This window comes from Oncorhynchus masou, chromosome 27, assembly GCF_036934945.1.
Source record: "Oncorhynchus masou masou isolate Uvic2021 chromosome 27, UVic_Omas_1.1, whole genome shotgun sequence".
In the NCBI taxonomy this organism is placed as follows: Eukaryota; Metazoa; Chordata; class Actinopteri; order Salmoniformes; family Salmonidae; genus Oncorhynchus; species Oncorhynchus masou.
In genome coordinates, this window is record NC_088238.1 from 33,246,870 (window position 1) to 33,263,915 (window position 17,046).

Here is a 17,046-nt window from a genome sequence, read left to right on the forward strand (position 1 = left end):
GGGATACCAGTCAGTTGTACAACTGAATGCCTTCAAATGAAATGTCTCTTCTGCATTTAACCCAACCTCTGAATCAGTGAAGGCGTTACCAAGTTTATCTCTGAATACCACAAGAATGACGCAAGTTGAGTCTAGCGCTGTAGGATGGTTATCTTTGTGTGCAGCAGGTAATCATTCTTAATCATTAATAATGTATTAAGTTTATTTGCCAATTCTGGGGTCAATTTGACTAATGGTTTATGTTAAGGTAAGTTAAATATTTTCAGCTTTTAGTGTAAGCATTTGTGTAAATGATTTAAGTCTGTTGGTACACTCCACATTAGTGTTACAAAATGCATCAATACACTCTCAGCTGTAATACTTTGACTGCGCAACCGGTAGGACTTCCAGTTTCTAAATTACCAAAATGCAATATCCACTTTTCATTATGTTCAGACCACATTCTAGGGCAAAAATATGTGATTATACAGATATACTAATAAGGATATTTCACATTGTGTGTCTGCATAATTGAAATATAACATTAATTTGCATTAGACCAAGCCCACTTGATCAAGTTATTACTCTAGTATCCTATGGTGCCACTAGTGCCACCAATTGGTCTGGTGCAGCCATCTGAGGTTGCATTAACTTTATATTTGCATCGCTTCTAAGGGATGTATACATGTAGGTTAACATACGATATTTCATTGCCCCATGGACATCGGTTTAGTTCTTCTATCCCTGGTGTGATATGCCATCTAGTGCTGTAGCTGATGATTGCAGATGTTGAGCATTAGCATTACATATGCACTGAAAGATACGTTTCCTTGTTTGTTTTTTAGATATTAATACCAAATTCGGTGTGGGTCATCTCATTTTTGGGACGTCCATGATAACGATGACAAGTTTCAGATTAAGTGAATTGACGGGTTTAAATGGACACGTAAAATCTGTGATTTGTCAACTGCCACCTTTTTCCCAATCCCTTAGCTTTTCTCAAATCATGTACCATGGGCTTACGTTCCAAATTTGGTGCCATTTGGTCCCATGGTTCATAAGACACATAGGAGCAAGAATGTTTTGCATGTTAGCATATCTGCTGGTATAGTGTGGCCATCTTTAAATGCATCAATGTTATTTTCTCAAACTGTTTAGGGACTATTGTGATGAGTCGAAAGACCACATTTGGAGTGAATCTGCCTTTTAGTCCATGATAAGATTTTGTTTGGTTATTTAAAGTGTCACATAGTCACAGTTAATTATTAGATTCCTTTTTTATAAGATATCAATGCCAAATTAACATGGTTCATCATGGTAATGTCTTTGATGACCCTAAAACGTTTCAAGTTGGTAGGCCATTGTGGAGTGGATTTAAATGGACACAAGTCTGATTTCCTGATTTTATCAATAGCCATCTCTTAACCAGTCTCTTAAGTGGGCCTACATCCTGAATTTGGTGCTATTTGGACTGGAATTTTGTGTTATATGGTTCAAAGGTTTTCGAAAAAAAATACCTACATACAAAGTTTCAAGTCTCTAAGTCAAACGGGGCGGCGGATATGAGGGCTTAAGTGAGACTGCTAATTTGAAATTATAATATAAATAAAAACTACTTATTTTAAGCTCGGGCTAAACTCTGGTGGTGCCAGAATAACAACCTATCCCTCAACGAACCAAGACTAAGGAGATGATTGTGGACTACAGGAAAAGGAGGACCGAGCACGCCCCCATTCTCATCGACGGGGCTCTAGTGGAGCAGGTTGAGAGCTTCAAGTTCCTTGGTGTCCACATCACCAACAAACTAGAATGGTCCAAACACACAAAGACAGTCGTGAAGAGGGCACGACAAAGACAATTCTCCCGCAGGAAACTAAAAGGATTTGGAATGGGTCCTGAGATCCTCAAAGGTTTCTACAGCTGCAACATCGAGAGCATCCTGCCTACAGAGTGTAGTGCGTACGGCCCAGTACATCACTGGGGCTAAGCTGCCTGCCATTCAGGACCTCTACAGGAAGGTCTGTAGACCAGGACATCTACAGGAAGAGGAAGGCCATAAAAATTGTCAAGGACCCCAGCCACCCCAGTCATAGACTGTTCTCTCTACTACCGCATGGCAAGCGGTACCAGAGTGCCAAGTCTAGGACAAAAAGGCTTCTAAACAGTTTTTACCCCCAAGCCATACGACTCCTGAACAGGTAATCAAATGGCTACCCGGACTATTTGCATTGTGTGCCCCCCCAACACTTCTTTTACGCTGCTGTTACTCTGTTTATCATATATGCATAGTCACTGACTAACCGTTGTCTGTATGTAGCCTCACTACTTTTATAGCCTCGCTACTGTATGTAGCCTTGCTACTGTTTTTATCACTCTCTTTTTACTGTTGTTTTTGTTTATTTACTTACCTATTGTTCACTTAATACCTTTTTTGCAATACGGAGGGGATAGCCAGACTGAACAGGTGGAATTTTTGTCTGCTTTTGAAGGTGGTGATGGAGTCAGAGTTGTGGGTGGCTTGAGGGAAGAGAGTTCCAGAATTTGGGTGCAGCGGTACTGAATGCCTGGTCCCCCATTATTGTTTTAGGGATGGTGAGTAGTCCTGAGTCAGGGGAGCGGAGACAGCGGGAAGGTGTGTGTGTATGGAGGAGGTATGAGGGGCCAGGCTATGTAGGGCCTTGTAGGTGAGGACTAAGATCTTGTAGGTAATGCAGAATTTGACTGGGAGCCAGTGATGCAAAGTGGGGGTAATGTGTTCTGAGGGTCTGGTGTGTGAGAGGACCCTGGTAGTGGAGTTCTGGACGTACTAGAGCCGCAATAGTCCAGACTAGTGGTCTTCACGGGTCCACCCAAACTTGAAATTCTCACTTTTTCCTTGGGTCCAGGTCGGGTCCTGTTTGATTGTCATCAGGTCTGGGGTCTACAGTGCATTCGGAAATGATTCAGACCCCTTGACTTTTTCCACATTTTGTTACGTTACAGCCTTATTCTAAAATGTATTAAATTAATGTTTCTCCTCATCAATCTACCCCATAATGACAAAGCAAAAACAGAAATACCTAATTACAAATGTATTCAGACCCTTTAATATGAGACTTAAAATTGAGCTCAGTGGCATCCTGTTTCCATTGATCATCCTTGAGATGTTTCTACAACTTAATTGGAGTCTACCTGTGGTAAATTCAATTTATTGGACATGATTTGGAAAGGCACACACCTGTCTATATAAGGTCCCACAGTTGACAGTGCATGTCAGAGCAAAAACCAAGCCGTGAGGTCGAAGGAATTGTCCGTAGAGCTCCGAGACAGGATTGTGTCGGGACACAGGTCTGGGGAAGGGTACAACAAAAGTTTCTGCAGCATTGAAGGTTCCCAAGAACACAGTGACCGCCATCCTTCTTAAATGGAAGCAGTTTGAAACCACCAAGACTCTTCCAAAAGCTGGCCACCCGGCCAAACTGAGCAATCATGGGCGAAGGGCCTTGGTCAGGGAGATACCCAAGAACCCGATGGTCGTTCTGACAGAGCTTCAGAGTGGATATGGGAGAACCTTCCAGAAGGACAACCATCTCTGCAGCACTCCTCCAATCTGGCCTTTAGGGTAGAGTGGCCAGACGGATGCCACTCCTCAGTAAAAGGCACATGATAGACCGCTTGGAGTTTGCCAAAAGGCACCTAAAGGACTCTCAGACCATGAGAAACAAGATTCTCTGGTCTGATGAAACCAAGATTGAACTCTTTGGCCTGAATGCCAAGCGTCACGTCTGGAGGAAACGTGGCACCATCCATAAGGTGAAGCATGGTGGTGGCAGCATCATGCTGTGGGAATGTTTTTAATCTGCGGCAGGGACTGGGAAACTAGTCAGGATCAAAGGACGGATGAATGGAGCCAAGTACAGAGAGATCCTTGATGAAAACCTGCTCCAGGGCGCTCATGACCTCAGACTGGGGCAAAGGTTCCCCTTCCAACAGGACAACGACCCTAAGTACACAGCCGAAACAATGTAAGAGTGGCTTCGGGACAAGTCTCTGAATGTCCTTGAATGGCCCTGCGACAGCCCGGACTTGAACCCGACCGAACATCTCTGGAGAGACTTGAAAATAGCTGTGCAGTGACGCTTTCCATTCAACCTGACAGAGCTTGAGAGGATCTGCAGAGAAGAATGGGAGAATCTCCCCAAATACAGGTGTGCCAAGCTTGTAGCGTCGTACCCAAGAATACTCGAGGCTGTAATCACTACCAAAGGTGCTTCAGCAAAGTATTGAGTAAATGGTTGGAATACTTATGTAAATGTGATATTTCCATATTTGTTTTTTTACATTTGCATAAATTTCTTAACCTGTTTTTGCTTAGTCATTATGGGGTATTGTGTGTAGATTGATTAGGGGGGGAAACTATTTGATCCATTTTAGAATAAGGCTATAACGGGGTTTTTTGTGTTTAAAGTCAAAGGGTCTGAAAACTTTCTGAATACACTGTATGTCACCACAGCTCTGCATAGTCTGTAAGATATGTATTTTTACACCAATAAGATTAATTTATTTATAAAGGTATGTTTGTCGTCGGGTCCATTCAGGTTCGGTTTGATTTTTCTCGGGTCCGTTCAGGTCCGGGTTCCCCTTTAAAAAAATGATCAGGTCCATTTGGGTCCAACGTTTTGGACACGAGAAGACCTCTCGTCAAGACATGATGTAACAAGTGCTGGTGGAAGATGGCAGATTTGGTGATGTATTTTATGTGGGGCTCAAAGGAGAGAGTGGGACCCAAGTTTCTAACCGCAGATGGAAGAGCCCTCGATGGACATTATGCGGTCTCCTACTTTCTTGAGGAGAGCTTTGGGAGCCACCAGAATTATCTGTTTTATTACTGTTGAGTTTGAGTAGATTGGATATCATCCAGTTCTCATATCTGTGATGTTTGATCAGAGACGGGGAGAGAGATGAAAGGTGGATTTGGTGTGGATGTAAATCTGGGGGTTATCCGCATAGCAGTGGATGTTGAGACCATAGCGGCGGATGATCTGGCTCAGGGGAAACATGTAGATAATAAAAGTCAGAGGTTCGAGGACGGAGCCCTGAGGCACTCCTTGGACCAGCCTTTCCAAAATAGCTACAGTATTTTTCTTACAGCAGTACCTTCTAGCTGCAGAGGGGGAGCTGAGCCTCCCCTTACAAAAAAAGATTGATGTTTTGAAACTGCAGTAAAAGTGCAGAAACTGCAGTTGACTGGTGTTTTGGACAGAGTAATTGCAGAATAACTGCAGTACAAAACACTGTTCTTTTGGATGCAGTTTTTGCAACATATTGCAGTTATAATGCACTCTAACTGTAGTTATACTTCAGTGTACTGCAGTTATACTGCACTCTGACAGCAGTCTTTTTTTTGTAAGGGTGTCAATGAAAAAATACAGGCTTCACTGAATACCCTCTACTTAGCCCAGAGTAGAAATCAGGAATAGTTTCACCTATTGCACTCATATAAGACCCTGATGCTAATTTTAACATCACCCAGACACCTACACACAGTCAGCCAGAAGCAGTTGACTGACTGACTGACCATTGTCAAAGGATTGTTAAATATAGATTGTAGTAGAGGCATGAAGGCATTTTCTGTGGTTTCTGCTCTCTGATTTGATATTTATTAAACTAGTCCAATCATTCAGAGGTCCACTTGATAAGAGCTTCACATGCTACTCGGGAACTAGGACATTCTGACATTTCTGACTTAACTGGACAAACATGGCATGTGTATAACTACAACCATAGCAAGTTGGAAATGTCAGAGTTTCCTCGTTCTGACTAGCACGTGAATGCCGCAAAAGTCAAGACTGCCCTGACACTGATGACCTGCAGGGATGAAGCCTGCCCTGCACTACAGGCCTAGATTAATACAATGGACAAGAATAGACTGCCATGGCATCGTAATCTACTTACTCAGACCTCTCTCTTTCTCTCTGTATCACTCACTCTCTCTGCCCGCTCTCCCTCTCAAATCAATTCAAAGGACTTTATTGGCCTGGGAAACATATGTTTACATCACCTCACTCCCTGTCTTTACCTGGCACACACAGCACTCCATCATTTATTATTATTTTTTTAACCTTTATTTTACTAGGCAAGTCAGTTAAGAACAAATTCTTATTTTCAATGACGGCCTAGGAACAGTGGGTTAACTGCCTGTTCAGGGGCAGAACAACAGATTTTGTACCTTGTCAGCTCGGGGATTTGAACTTGCAAACTTTCGGTTACTAGTCCAATGCTCTAACCACTAGGCTACAAATGTAAAAACCAGCAAAAATAGTTTTAACCGTTTCTGAACACAAGAAAGCAACAAGCACAGCAAACGTGTTTAGTCTTCCATGTGGTTGGTGGCACTGCCACTTCTAAAACTCAATTTAAAGAGAATTCTAGCATTGTATTTCTATGATAGCGCTGAAGGCCTAGGAAAGTCCTATTTCGTGATTGGACTCCGCATTTTGATTGATCGTACTGTCATTGCGTATATCGTCCCTGATAGGACGAGACGCGGAAGGACTATCCCACTTTTTCCCGTGACGTCAGGGAAGGACAAAATGATTTATCGCGAGGTCGTTCGGCCCCTGTGACCGCCGGTTGAAGTAGAGTGGAGGTTCCATTTTAAGACACGGAAAGAGTGAGTGCAGTACTACGAAATATCTAACATAACTGATTTCACAATGTTAGAGCAGAATGGATTCTGAAGGCTTGTCTTTACTGTAATGCGTTGTTTAGGACGTTTAGAATGTTTTATGTTGCTAGTTTGTCTTGCGCAACCGTTCCACCTTGGGAAAGCTAGCTAATCGGCTAGTAATGAGCAAGCTAACGTACTTCAGCTAACTGTAGGAATAGCTAGCTCACACCAACAATAACATGATCTAATACTCTTTGCCTTTTCATTCAATCTTGTCTGGATGTCAAATTATAACTACACCCCCTTCCTATGCTGTTGTCAGTGTAAGCAGAGCTGGTTTAGTGTTGGTCGTGTTTCTATAGCAAGGTAGTGATCTAGCCTGCTAACATTCGCTTTTTTTCTACAGACCGGTTTTGGACACCATGTATCCGAACACACTAACGCAGTTGTCCCGGGCTAATCCCTTCAACGCCCCGCTATTCTCCCTCCAAGAAATCGAGGAGCCCAAACAGAGCCTCCCCGCAAATGGACAGAGCCGCAACCTCGCTGCCGCAGCAATTGCTGGTAAAACCAAGTTTCTGCATGATAACAAGTAACGTTACGGTTAGCAAGCAACGTTAGCTAGCGAGCAATTACGCAGTCAACTGAATCAATGATGAGACGATATACCGATTTTATTCAACATGTGTCTTTTAATATATACGATTTGTGTGCTCGTCAAACGTTCACAGCTATTTAGCCACTGTTATTAAATGTGTAATGTCAAAGACAGGCCTTGTCTATGGAGGACACGGAAGGGCAGATGTAAACTTTGAAATATGCCGCAGGTATTTGAACTGAATTCATGACCGCCCCCCCCCCAAATAAAATTGCTGTTCAAAACTAAGGTGAGAGGCCACTGTCTCAAACGTGCAAAATAGAAGTTAGGCCAATGTCTGTATTGCTTTCTAGCACACCAACCAGCTAATGATATGCGTCTGACCCCTAAACGGGGGCATTGGTTCTCAATTCGTTTTGTCAAGTTTGGTCAAGATTTAGGATCACTTGAAATGCTATCCATTTTGCAACGTAAAGCATGGCCTTCAACAACCCCTGTTATATTCTGACCATTGCAATATTATTGCTGTTCATTGTTGCCTTAATTTTCAATAGAATGTTTTTGTTTTTACAGCTTAGAGCCCGCCAAGTTCTAAAGGTGACATTAGCTATTATTGAACCACCATATATTGGTCAGTCTTTTTGGTTAGTTTTAGAGCTTGCTGACCAGTGTCCTTTATTATAGCCTAAATACTGTGTGCTGGTTGGTTGATTAGTTATATAGCTAGTCTGCTCTGCTGTTACAGCATCTTCCCTCACAGGGAGTAAATGTTCTATGTGTGCATGGCTCTTTGCACCTGTGATATAGGCCTATGCAGACTACGTAGGACAGGACACACACAATTCAGTTCCACTTGAATTTAGACTTTAGCCTAGTGAAGATGCAGTTTGCTCTTACTTACTACCACTTTTCTAATGAACAACATCAACACTAAGTCCCCATTTTGAAGGTATTGCCTGACTTTTTCTTCAGAGGGAGACAGCTGTGAGTTCGGCTCACGGAAGTATTTACTCCTCTGTGGGTTTGGTGGCATCATCAGCTGTGGCACCACACACGCAGCCCTAGTGCCCCTCGATCTGGTCAAATGCAGAATGCAGGTCTGTCTATCCCTGTGGCCTGGAGCCACTTAAAACCCAACACGCTGTATTTTTGTTGTCTGAAATGCAATTTGCATGGGAGAATGGATGTATCAAGCAGCCCGGTTTTGTGCAGTCGTGGTGGAATCTTTGTCATTGTTGTTCCTCACGTTTTATCCCACTTGATCACCTGCTTTTTGTTTGCGAATAACCTACATCGCATGGTAAGTGTGTGATTCATAATCGCCAGTGTTATTGTTTTTAATGAACCTCCCTGCTACATTCCCCTTCCCAATCCAAAGCTAAAGGACTTGTAGGTCACTGAGGTCAGGAGTGACAATGGGAAAATTTGCTCAGAATGTTCACCCTGCTGTTTATAACATGATCAAAGTGCAGCAATGCATTGCTAGAATGTGGCCTATAGCTTTATAAGTAGGTTCAAAGGCCCAAGTAATTTACACCTCAATGGAATTATTCCCAGCTTTAAATTGACTAAAGTACAAAATATTCATATATTTATGTAAGCTATATGTATTATTTTAACTAACTATGCAGCTGATGCTTCAACACTATTTTTATTTTTTTACTTAACGTTCAAATTCAGGACGTACACTGTAAACTGATTCAAATTCAAAAATGTTATCATAGACAAGTATTGAGATAAATTGGAATGTCAGTTTACTTCCTGAATTGACCTAAATCCTGATTCACAAGTGTTTGAAATTTGATCTGGCTCATTCCCTGGTGTGTTCTAATGTAATGGTGGCATGTTTGTTGGTGATTATTGTCCTGTGTTGCATGTGTCGTGATTGCGTGTTGGGCATGTATTGTGTTTTTTGCTGCAGACTCTGCAGATGTGAGCTGTGAGTTTGGCTCAACAAAATACTATGCCCTGTGTGGGTTTGGGGGTATCCTGAGCTGCGGCCTCACACACACAGCTGTTGTACCCCTCGACCTTGTCAAGTGCCGCATCCAGGTTTGTGGTACCCCCTGTAGCTGTCTGCTGTGTGAAGGCCTCCATAGCTCCTGTAAGGAAAGGTGCCCAATCCCAAATCTACCCCTAAGACTTTAGTTTCAACTTTATTGTCCCAGAGGGATTGTTCAACAATTGTGGCCTTAAAATTCATCGAGACTTTGCAGTCCCAATGTACCCTTAATTCCTATGCACTTGAATAAATGAGGGGAAAAAAATTGGGTGGAAAACTTGATTTGGGATTGGGCGGAAGATTGCTGTAGATTAGCAGACATCCGATAAATCACTAGCTATAAGTAGTAATGTTCATCTGGGTAAACCCCTAGTTCACAACCTGAAACCTAGCATATATATATGGCCCAGAAACCTTAGATACAATTACCTAGATTTCAGCTCATAGGGCTCTAGTCCCATTGTTCCTTTGACGCCCTGCTAATCAAATTATTTTTTTTTTCATCCTTAGGTGGACCCTGACAAGTACAAGAGCATTGGCAAAGGCTTCTCCCTCACATTGAAGGAGGATGGAGCCCGAGGGCTGGCAAAGGGCTGGGCCCCTACCTTCATCGGATACTCCATGCAGGGTCTCTGCAAGTTTGGCTTCTATGAGATGTTCAAGATCTTCTACAGTGACATGCTTGGAGAGGTCAGTCAGGGGTAGGAACCAATGTGGGGAGAAACCAACACTGTTGGATTCCCGTGTTTACAGTATTTTACAGGAACAGTTCACCCATCAAAAATAATTAATTGCATGCTAATTACCAGGTGCTTTAATGCAATTACAGTACAGTGAGCACTTGTATTTTTAGTATTTATATGTAATCCCTGTGGGACTTTTATCATGGCATTGGTTTTGCTAGCCCACACAGGACCACAACTGACTTCGCCCCCTCTCATCTAACAGGAGAACACCTACCTGTGGAGGACATCCCTGTACCTGGCTGCATCTGCCAGTGCAGAGTTCTTTGCTGACATTGCCCTGGCCCCCATGGAGGCTTGCAAAGTGCGTATCCAGACCTGCCCCGGCTACGCCAACAACCTCAGACAATGTGCTCCCAAGATGTTTGCAGAGGAGGGAGTATGGGCGTGAGTAGAGATTGTGTTTGTGATGTTAATAGGTTTTTATATTTGTTTTGGAGGCTGTGTAACCTGTAAAGGTATTCCATCCTTCTCAGGGACAGCTATGAGGTGTATGCTTTTGTTCCTACACTCGGTGAACAAACCTGCTTCAACTTGTGGCCTTTTATTAGATTGTGTGTTTCATGGCTGGTATGGAACATAAACCTGCAAAAGTAATTCTTGCTCCCAATAGCTGATTTGAGAGGTTACCACCAAACACGCTCCTTAGATCCACCTCTGGAGGTCACTCCTGTGCTGTTGCTGTTGTCTGAGTGCTGCAGCTCCAGCCTGGAGGCCCTCAGCAGCTTTTTGGCTGTACAGTTGGAGGTGCTTGAGTCATTGGCGTGTGAGAGCAGTCTACCTGCCTCCCAGCACCCCTGCTGCACTGGCAACCCTCAGTTCCACTGACGGGACCCTACCAGTAGAGCTATGCTGGGGGATGGACAATCCCATAGGCCCTAATGGTATTTTCCAGGTTTGCGCCTTGATAGTCTAACGTAGTTTGTTCTCATCTCCGTTTACACTATTGTGTGGGGAAAATTGACTGTTGAAAGTCAGTGCCTTGTTAGTGACCACCACATTGACGAGAACTCTGATCTGAATGTACGGAACTTTCAGGTTCTACAAGGGTGTGGTTCCCCTGTGGATGCGGCAGATCCCCTACACCATGATGAAGTTTGCCTGCTTTGAGAGGACCGTGGAGCTGCTCTACAAACACGTGGTGCCCAAACCACGTGCTGACTGCACCAAGTCCGAACAGCTGATCGTCACCTTCACGGCCGGCTACATCGGTGAGTAGTAGTACCACAGGAAATAGGATGAAGGTGGGTCTAGGGAGCTCACCTTGAGTCATGTTTGTGTTGTCCTCGTAATAACTAAGGTACATATTATCGTTTTGATATGGTGTGCACTAATGAATACAACCCAGATCATGTTACGCTTCCCCAATTCCTATCCAAATTGTATTTGTCACGTGCGCTGAATACAACAGGTGTAGACCTTTTAAGTATTTGTTACTTTTTATTTCTTATTCTTCTTTTTAAAGCTACATTGTTGGTTAGGGTTTGTAGGTAAGCATTTCACTAAGGTCTACACCTGTTGTATTTGGCGCACGTGACCAATACAATTGGGTTAGGATTTGGAAAAGCGTAATATGATCCTAGATCTGTGACCAATGGCAACTACTTACCCAGAGAGACCTGGGTCGTATTCATTAGTGCACACCATAGCAAAATGTTGTGCAACGGAAAATGAAAACAAGTGTTACTTATTGGACATGTACAGGTAGTTGTCCCTCCCTGTTTCAATCAGTTTTCTTCCATTTGGTGACGGACAAAGACGACCCTGGCTTCTGTTTGATGGTATATAGTGGTCCTATATAGCAGTGTGTGCTGATGATTTGTCTGTCCCCTGCAGCTGGTGTGTTCTGTGCCATCGTGTCCCACCCAGCGGACTCAGTGGTGTCTGTACTGAACAAGGAGAGTGGCAGCACCGCCGTCCAAGTGCTTAAGAAGCTGGGACCTAAAGGTGAGTGGAAAACCATAGGGCTTGTCTCATTTAGGAAATACATCCTTCCTCAAAGTTGTCACCGATGTGATTTGGTACCTCGGTATTTTATCCAATCAAACCCTCTCAGGTTACTGGGCGAGAATAGGTGGGTCTAAATAAATATTTAATGGCCCAATTCTAACAACATGCTCCTTAGATCCATGTCTGGAGGGTGCTCCTGTATGCTGGTTCTGTTCAAATCAAATGTATTTATATAGCCCTTCATACATCAGCTGTTATCTGAAAGTGGTGTACAGAAACCCAGCCTAAAACCCCAAACGGCAAGCAATGCAGGTGTTGAAGCACGTTTGCTAGGAAAAACTCCCTAGAAAGGTCCAAACCTAGGAAGAATCCTAGAGGAAACAGGCTACGAGGGGTGGCCAGTCCTCTTCTGGCTGTGCCGGGTGGAGATTATAACAGAACATGGCCAAGATGTTCAAATGTTCATAAATGACCAGCATGGTCAAATAATTGGTCTGGGACAGGTAGCACGTCCGGTGAACAGGTCAGGATTCCATAGCCGCAGGCAGAACAGTTGAAACTGGAGCAGCAGCACAGCCAGGTGGACTGGGGACAGCAAGGAGTCATCATGCCAGTTAGTCCTGAGGCATGGTCCTAGGGCTCAGATCCTCCGAGAGAGAGAGAGCAAGAGAAAGAAAGAGAGAATTAGAGAAAGCATACTTAGTCACACCGGATGAGACAGGAGAAGTACTCCAGATATAATAAACTACTGCAGCATAAATACTGGAGGCTGAGACAGGAGGGGTCAGGAGACACTGTGGCCCCATCCGATGATACCCCCAGACAAGGCCAAACAGGAAGGATATAACCCCACCCACTTTGCCAAAGCACAGGCCCCACACCACTAGAGGGTTATCTTCAACCACCAACTTACCATCCTGAGACAAGGCCGAGTATAGCACACAAAGATCTCCGCCACGGCACAACCCAAGGGGGGGCGCCAACCCAGACAGGATGACCACATCAGTGACTCAACCCACTCAAGTGACGCACCCCTCCTTGGGACGGCATGAAAGAGCACCAGTAAGCCAGTGACTCAGCCCCTGTAATGGGGTAAGAGGCAGAGAATCCCAGTGGAAAGGGGGGAACCGGCCAGGCAGAGAAAGCAAGGGCGGTTCGTTGCTCCAGAGCCTTTCCGTTCACCTTCATACTCCTGGGCCAGACTACACTCAATCATATGACCCACTGAAGAGATGAGTCTTCGGTAAAGACTTAAAGGTTGAGACTGAGTTTGCGTGTCTCACATGGGTAGGCAGACCATTCTTAAAAATGGAGCTCTATAGGAGAAAACCCTGCCTCCAGCTGTTTGCTTAGAAATTCTAGGGACGATTAGGAGGCCTGCGTCTTGTGACCGTAGCGTACGTGTAGGTATGTACGGCAGGACCAAATCAGAGAGATGGGTTGGAGCAAGCCCATGTAATGATTTGTAGGTTAGCAGTAAAACCTTAACCAGCCCTTGACTTGACAAGAAGCTGTGGTCTCTCGAGTGCTGCAACTCCAGCCTGGAGGCCCTCAGCAGCTTTCTGGCTGTACAATTGGAGGTGCTTGAGTCATTGGTGTGTGAGCAGTCTACCTGTCCCCCAGCCAAGCTGGGGGTGGCTAACACTTGTTTTAGTCCCTTTGGATAGAGGCCTGTAACATTCCATGTACAGTCCTTCTACTGAATACGGCCTTTTTAAATCTTGCATGTATGACTGCCTAACATTGAGTGTTTGGCCCACTCAAAGAAACTAAAAAGCAGATGTAATTTATTTATACACTTCTAGCAAACACCTCCCTCCTTCCATTCTCTCCCCCTTTAAGGTGTTTGGAAGGGCCTGGTTGCCCGTATCATCATGATCGGTACTCTGACCGCTCTGCAGTGGTTCATCTACGACTCCGTGAAGGTCTACTTCCGCCTACCCCGTCCCCCTCCTCCCGAGATGCCAGAGTCTCTCAAGAAGAAGCTGGGGCTTACTGAGTAAAAAAAAAACGTCTCCAGGACCCCCTCTCGACTCACCTCACCCCCCTGGCTGCAGCACACAGCTCTGTTTTCTATATTTATGTTCCTAAAGCAGCTCCTCTTCTCCAGGGCTGTTCCTCCCATGTATATTTAAGAGAAAGAGAGACCGGAAAGGGAGGGATCCATGTTTGTCCCCCCTCTGCACTGAGGTACAGGAGAATATACGTACTGTAGAAACATGGTCTGGTTTTATTGAATCATGTCATTAGTAATGTGGAAATTATATACAAATTAAAATGTTTCCCTCTAAAACATGTCACGTTTTAATTTCTAAGTTTTCCACAGAAAATTATTTTGGTATTGGGTTTAAGTGGTATATTGGTATGCTATACATTTTAAGCTGCCTCCCTTCCAGCATTGGGGATCACCTTGTCGATTTCTATGGTCACAAGCACTGTTCGTGACAAACTGTACACACCACTCTTGTTGCTCGTGAGAATTTTGCTGGTTTAAAGCTTCCTTAAATTCTACACATTTTGTCATAGGGTGTAAAGAAAATGTTGCAGTTTTAAAGAATTTTCATGCAATTATATACATTTTGCCATGTCCGTGTAATTTTTAATTACTCAAATCACAACTATCTATGGGCAAAAACAAACAAACAGCTGACATGGTCTAGTTGATCTGGACATTTCTGACAAGTTATAAATAGTCATTGCATACCTCAGAAAGCTAACACGAGGAAATTATGCTTCACTAACCAATGGAGAAATTGCACCTTGTGCATTCCTATACAACTTTCAGGAGTTCCTTTAAAAAAATATATATTATAAAAAATGTAACCTTGTAAATCTCTTTAGGAAAAGGGGACTTATCAGTATATTCGCCTGTATTTACCCCCCCCCCCCCCCCCCAAAAAAAAATGAGACGCTAATGTGGCTATCATAAAGTACTACAAATGCCACGATGATCTGGACGAAACTGCCGAATCAAGGAAACGGTAAGTATCTGGATGTGCTATGTTAGCTAGGGGTAGACATTTATTGTCTACATTTTTTTAAATTAACAATTCTGAGTACTGTTGTGCAAGTTCTAAATTGACATAACTGTTGGCACAGGTGTCATCAAGAGATGACTTGCAGGAATTTGTAGTCTTGCATGATGTCTACTTGGATGCTGATAAGGATTTTGGGATCAGAGTAAAGAAAGCTGAACAGAAGGCTAAAAGTCACATTGTCCAGGAGAGATTTACATGGTTATGAAAACATCACTCCAGGGTAAGCTGACATGAAACACAGCCCTTATTTTGAGTGTTTCTAAAATTCCCTTTGGGGAAAAATGATTGGTGGAAAAACAATTGGAACCATTTCCCTGTTTTACTGCTAGGTTTTGTGGCTATGACACCCTCTGTGGAGCTCTATACCCATGGAAATAGAAACGGGTGTTGGATTTGTTTCTGTTCTCTTAAACACTAGAGGGAGCTATATACCATGTACAGCCTGTGTCAGAACAGATTACCTGAATATTGATTGCATTTGTATTACTTTGTGATATACAAAAAAATGTCTTTAGTGATGCTCATATCTGATGACTGTCCCTGGATAGAGGATGACCCCATTTATTAAAAATGCATCCTGTCAGTACATCAAAATTGCCTGCGTCATTCTGCTTTGTGAAATGGAAGCGTGAGCATTGATAGTATGTGATGTGGATGCAGGGCTAGGAGGCGAGCAGAACTACCTGAGGCTCGCGGGTATCTAATGGACAAGTATATCAAGCATGCGTCACATCAACAGCCACCCAATGTTAATCGGACCGCATTGTGTTCAGTAACCATGTCATTATAATCCATTTGGCTGCTTTTAATAATGGGTTTTTCACATTTCCGTTCCCTGAAAGCGGAAGACGGAATGGAAGCGATGTTTCCAGGAAATGAGATGTGTTAGTGAAACCTGGAGCTCGGGTCTGCGGAATGTTGAGGTTGAGGGGGGTCATGGGAAATGGATTCCCATTTCTTTGTGACCCCTTGGTGACCATTGAGTGCTTTCAAATAATAATGACTCAGACGTACTCTGCTGCTACTGCTGTTAGAAAAAAAACGTGATTATTTTAAAAGGGGGGGTGTTGGTGAGCATGGAATATAATTCCCAAAATGTGTAAGATTCTGAAATTGCTCTACAGATGTTGATATCATGGTATGAATAATTCAGTCTAATTTAGTAATTTAACTATTACTTGTGGTGTTATGTAGCCTAATGCATCATATGTATACACTTTTCCTTTCATCAATTAGTACTTGTAATGTACTTCCCAGGACTAACTACCACCTCAAGCAAGTTAACATTCCAGAGATGCTCAGTACCGCTATAGATAACTATCCTTTTAAGTTGTATTCGTCATATGTACCGGATACACAATAAAAAATAAGAATAAGAACAAAGTAATGGCTCAGTAAAATAGAATAAACACATTTCCTCAAGTTAACATCGTCCTGAGGTGTAAACTCTAAAAGGATAGCTGCTGAGGGGACAAGCTCGGTTTGCTATTTTTACCCTGGTCCCTAATATATCTATGTGGACTACTGAGGTGACGACAGCTGCAGCCCATCAGTGGCAGTTCTCCCAATCCCCAGAGAGACAGGCCTGCCAATGTTTTTCCACTTCTATCTTCAATGTTATTTTAGTATTACAACTGAAGACCCAATGCGGAACTGAAGACTACTATGGTTGAGAGAAGTCCTGAAAAGCTTCAATGGAAACACAAGATATTGGAAATAGTCTGAACCTGCCCTGGTGATATTGGAACTATTTTATATCAGACACTTACTGCAGTCTCTTCATTATTTGATTGCACCACAGTGGATTGCACCCACAGTGGATTGCACCCACAGCACAGGAAACCGTTAATATGAATATCCTTCCTGCTCTGTGTGTGCGCATGTGTGAATCTTTGTGCTGTCATGCAGAAGTGTGTGTGTGTCCACTCCATTGTGTCTCTGCCCTTGTGCTGGTCTTGGAGAGGTCACTCTGAAACAGTAGCCAGTGTTCCTGTGTCACGAGCTGGGCCGAGTTAGGGGGTGGGCTGCGCCTGAGTCTTGTGTATCCGAAATGGTACCCCTATAACTTATGTAGTGAACAACCTCCG

At 43.5% G+C, this 17,046-nt stretch overlaps 1 protein-coding gene and 1 non-coding gene across 5 annotated transcripts; both read left to right on the forward strand.

Annotated features, from left to right (window-relative positions):
• Nucleotides 1-100: 100 nt before the first annotated feature.
• On the forward strand, nt 101-14,506 carry LOC135516045 (solute carrier family 25 member 3-like). 4 transcript variants are annotated; one of them, XM_064940029.1, is made up of 8 exons: nt 101-167; nt 7,035-7,192; nt 8,199-8,323; nt 9,739-9,918; nt 10,177-10,358; nt 11,010-11,182; nt 11,808-11,918; nt 13,764-14,506. In XM_064940029.1, the coding sequence occupies exons 1-8, from the start codon at nt 145-147 to the stop codon at nt 13,922-13,924; spliced, it is 1,113 nt and encodes a 370-aa protein (XP_064796101.1). In that variant the 5' UTR covers nt 101-144; the 3' UTR covers nt 13,925-14,506. The 4 variants fall into 4 exon arrangements, with proteins under 4 accessions (XP_064796101.1, XP_064796100.1, XP_064796102.1 ...); XM_064940028.1 differs by lacking the exon at nt 8,199-8,323 and adding an exon at nt 9,148-9,278 and having other exon boundaries at nt 102-167; XM_064940030.1 differs by lacking the exons at nt 101-167; nt 8,199-8,323 and adding exons at nt 6,526-6,631; nt 9,148-9,278.
• On the forward strand, nt 10,607-10,839 carry LOC135516623 (small nucleolar RNA SNORA53). Its single transcript, XR_010451969.1, has one exon. It is a non-coding gene; the product is annotated as a small nucleolar RNA SNORA53 (small nucleolar RNA).
• Nucleotides 14,507-17,046: the final 2,540 nt, after the last annotated feature.

Excerpts from the sequence above, each read along its gene's own strand:
- LOC135516045 (XM_064940028.1), top strand. The coding sequence starts at position 145 with ATGGTTATCTTTGTGTGCAGCAG. Across the intron at positions 9,279-9,738 it reads TTGTCAAGTGCCGCATCCAG|GTGGACCCTGACAAGTACAA; the intron begins GTTTGTGGTACC and ends TTTCATCCTTAG. Across the intron at positions 11,919-13,763 it reads TAAGAAGCTGGGACCTAAAG|GTGTTTGGAAGGGCCTGGTT; the intron begins GTGAGTGGAAAA and ends TCCCCCTTTAAG.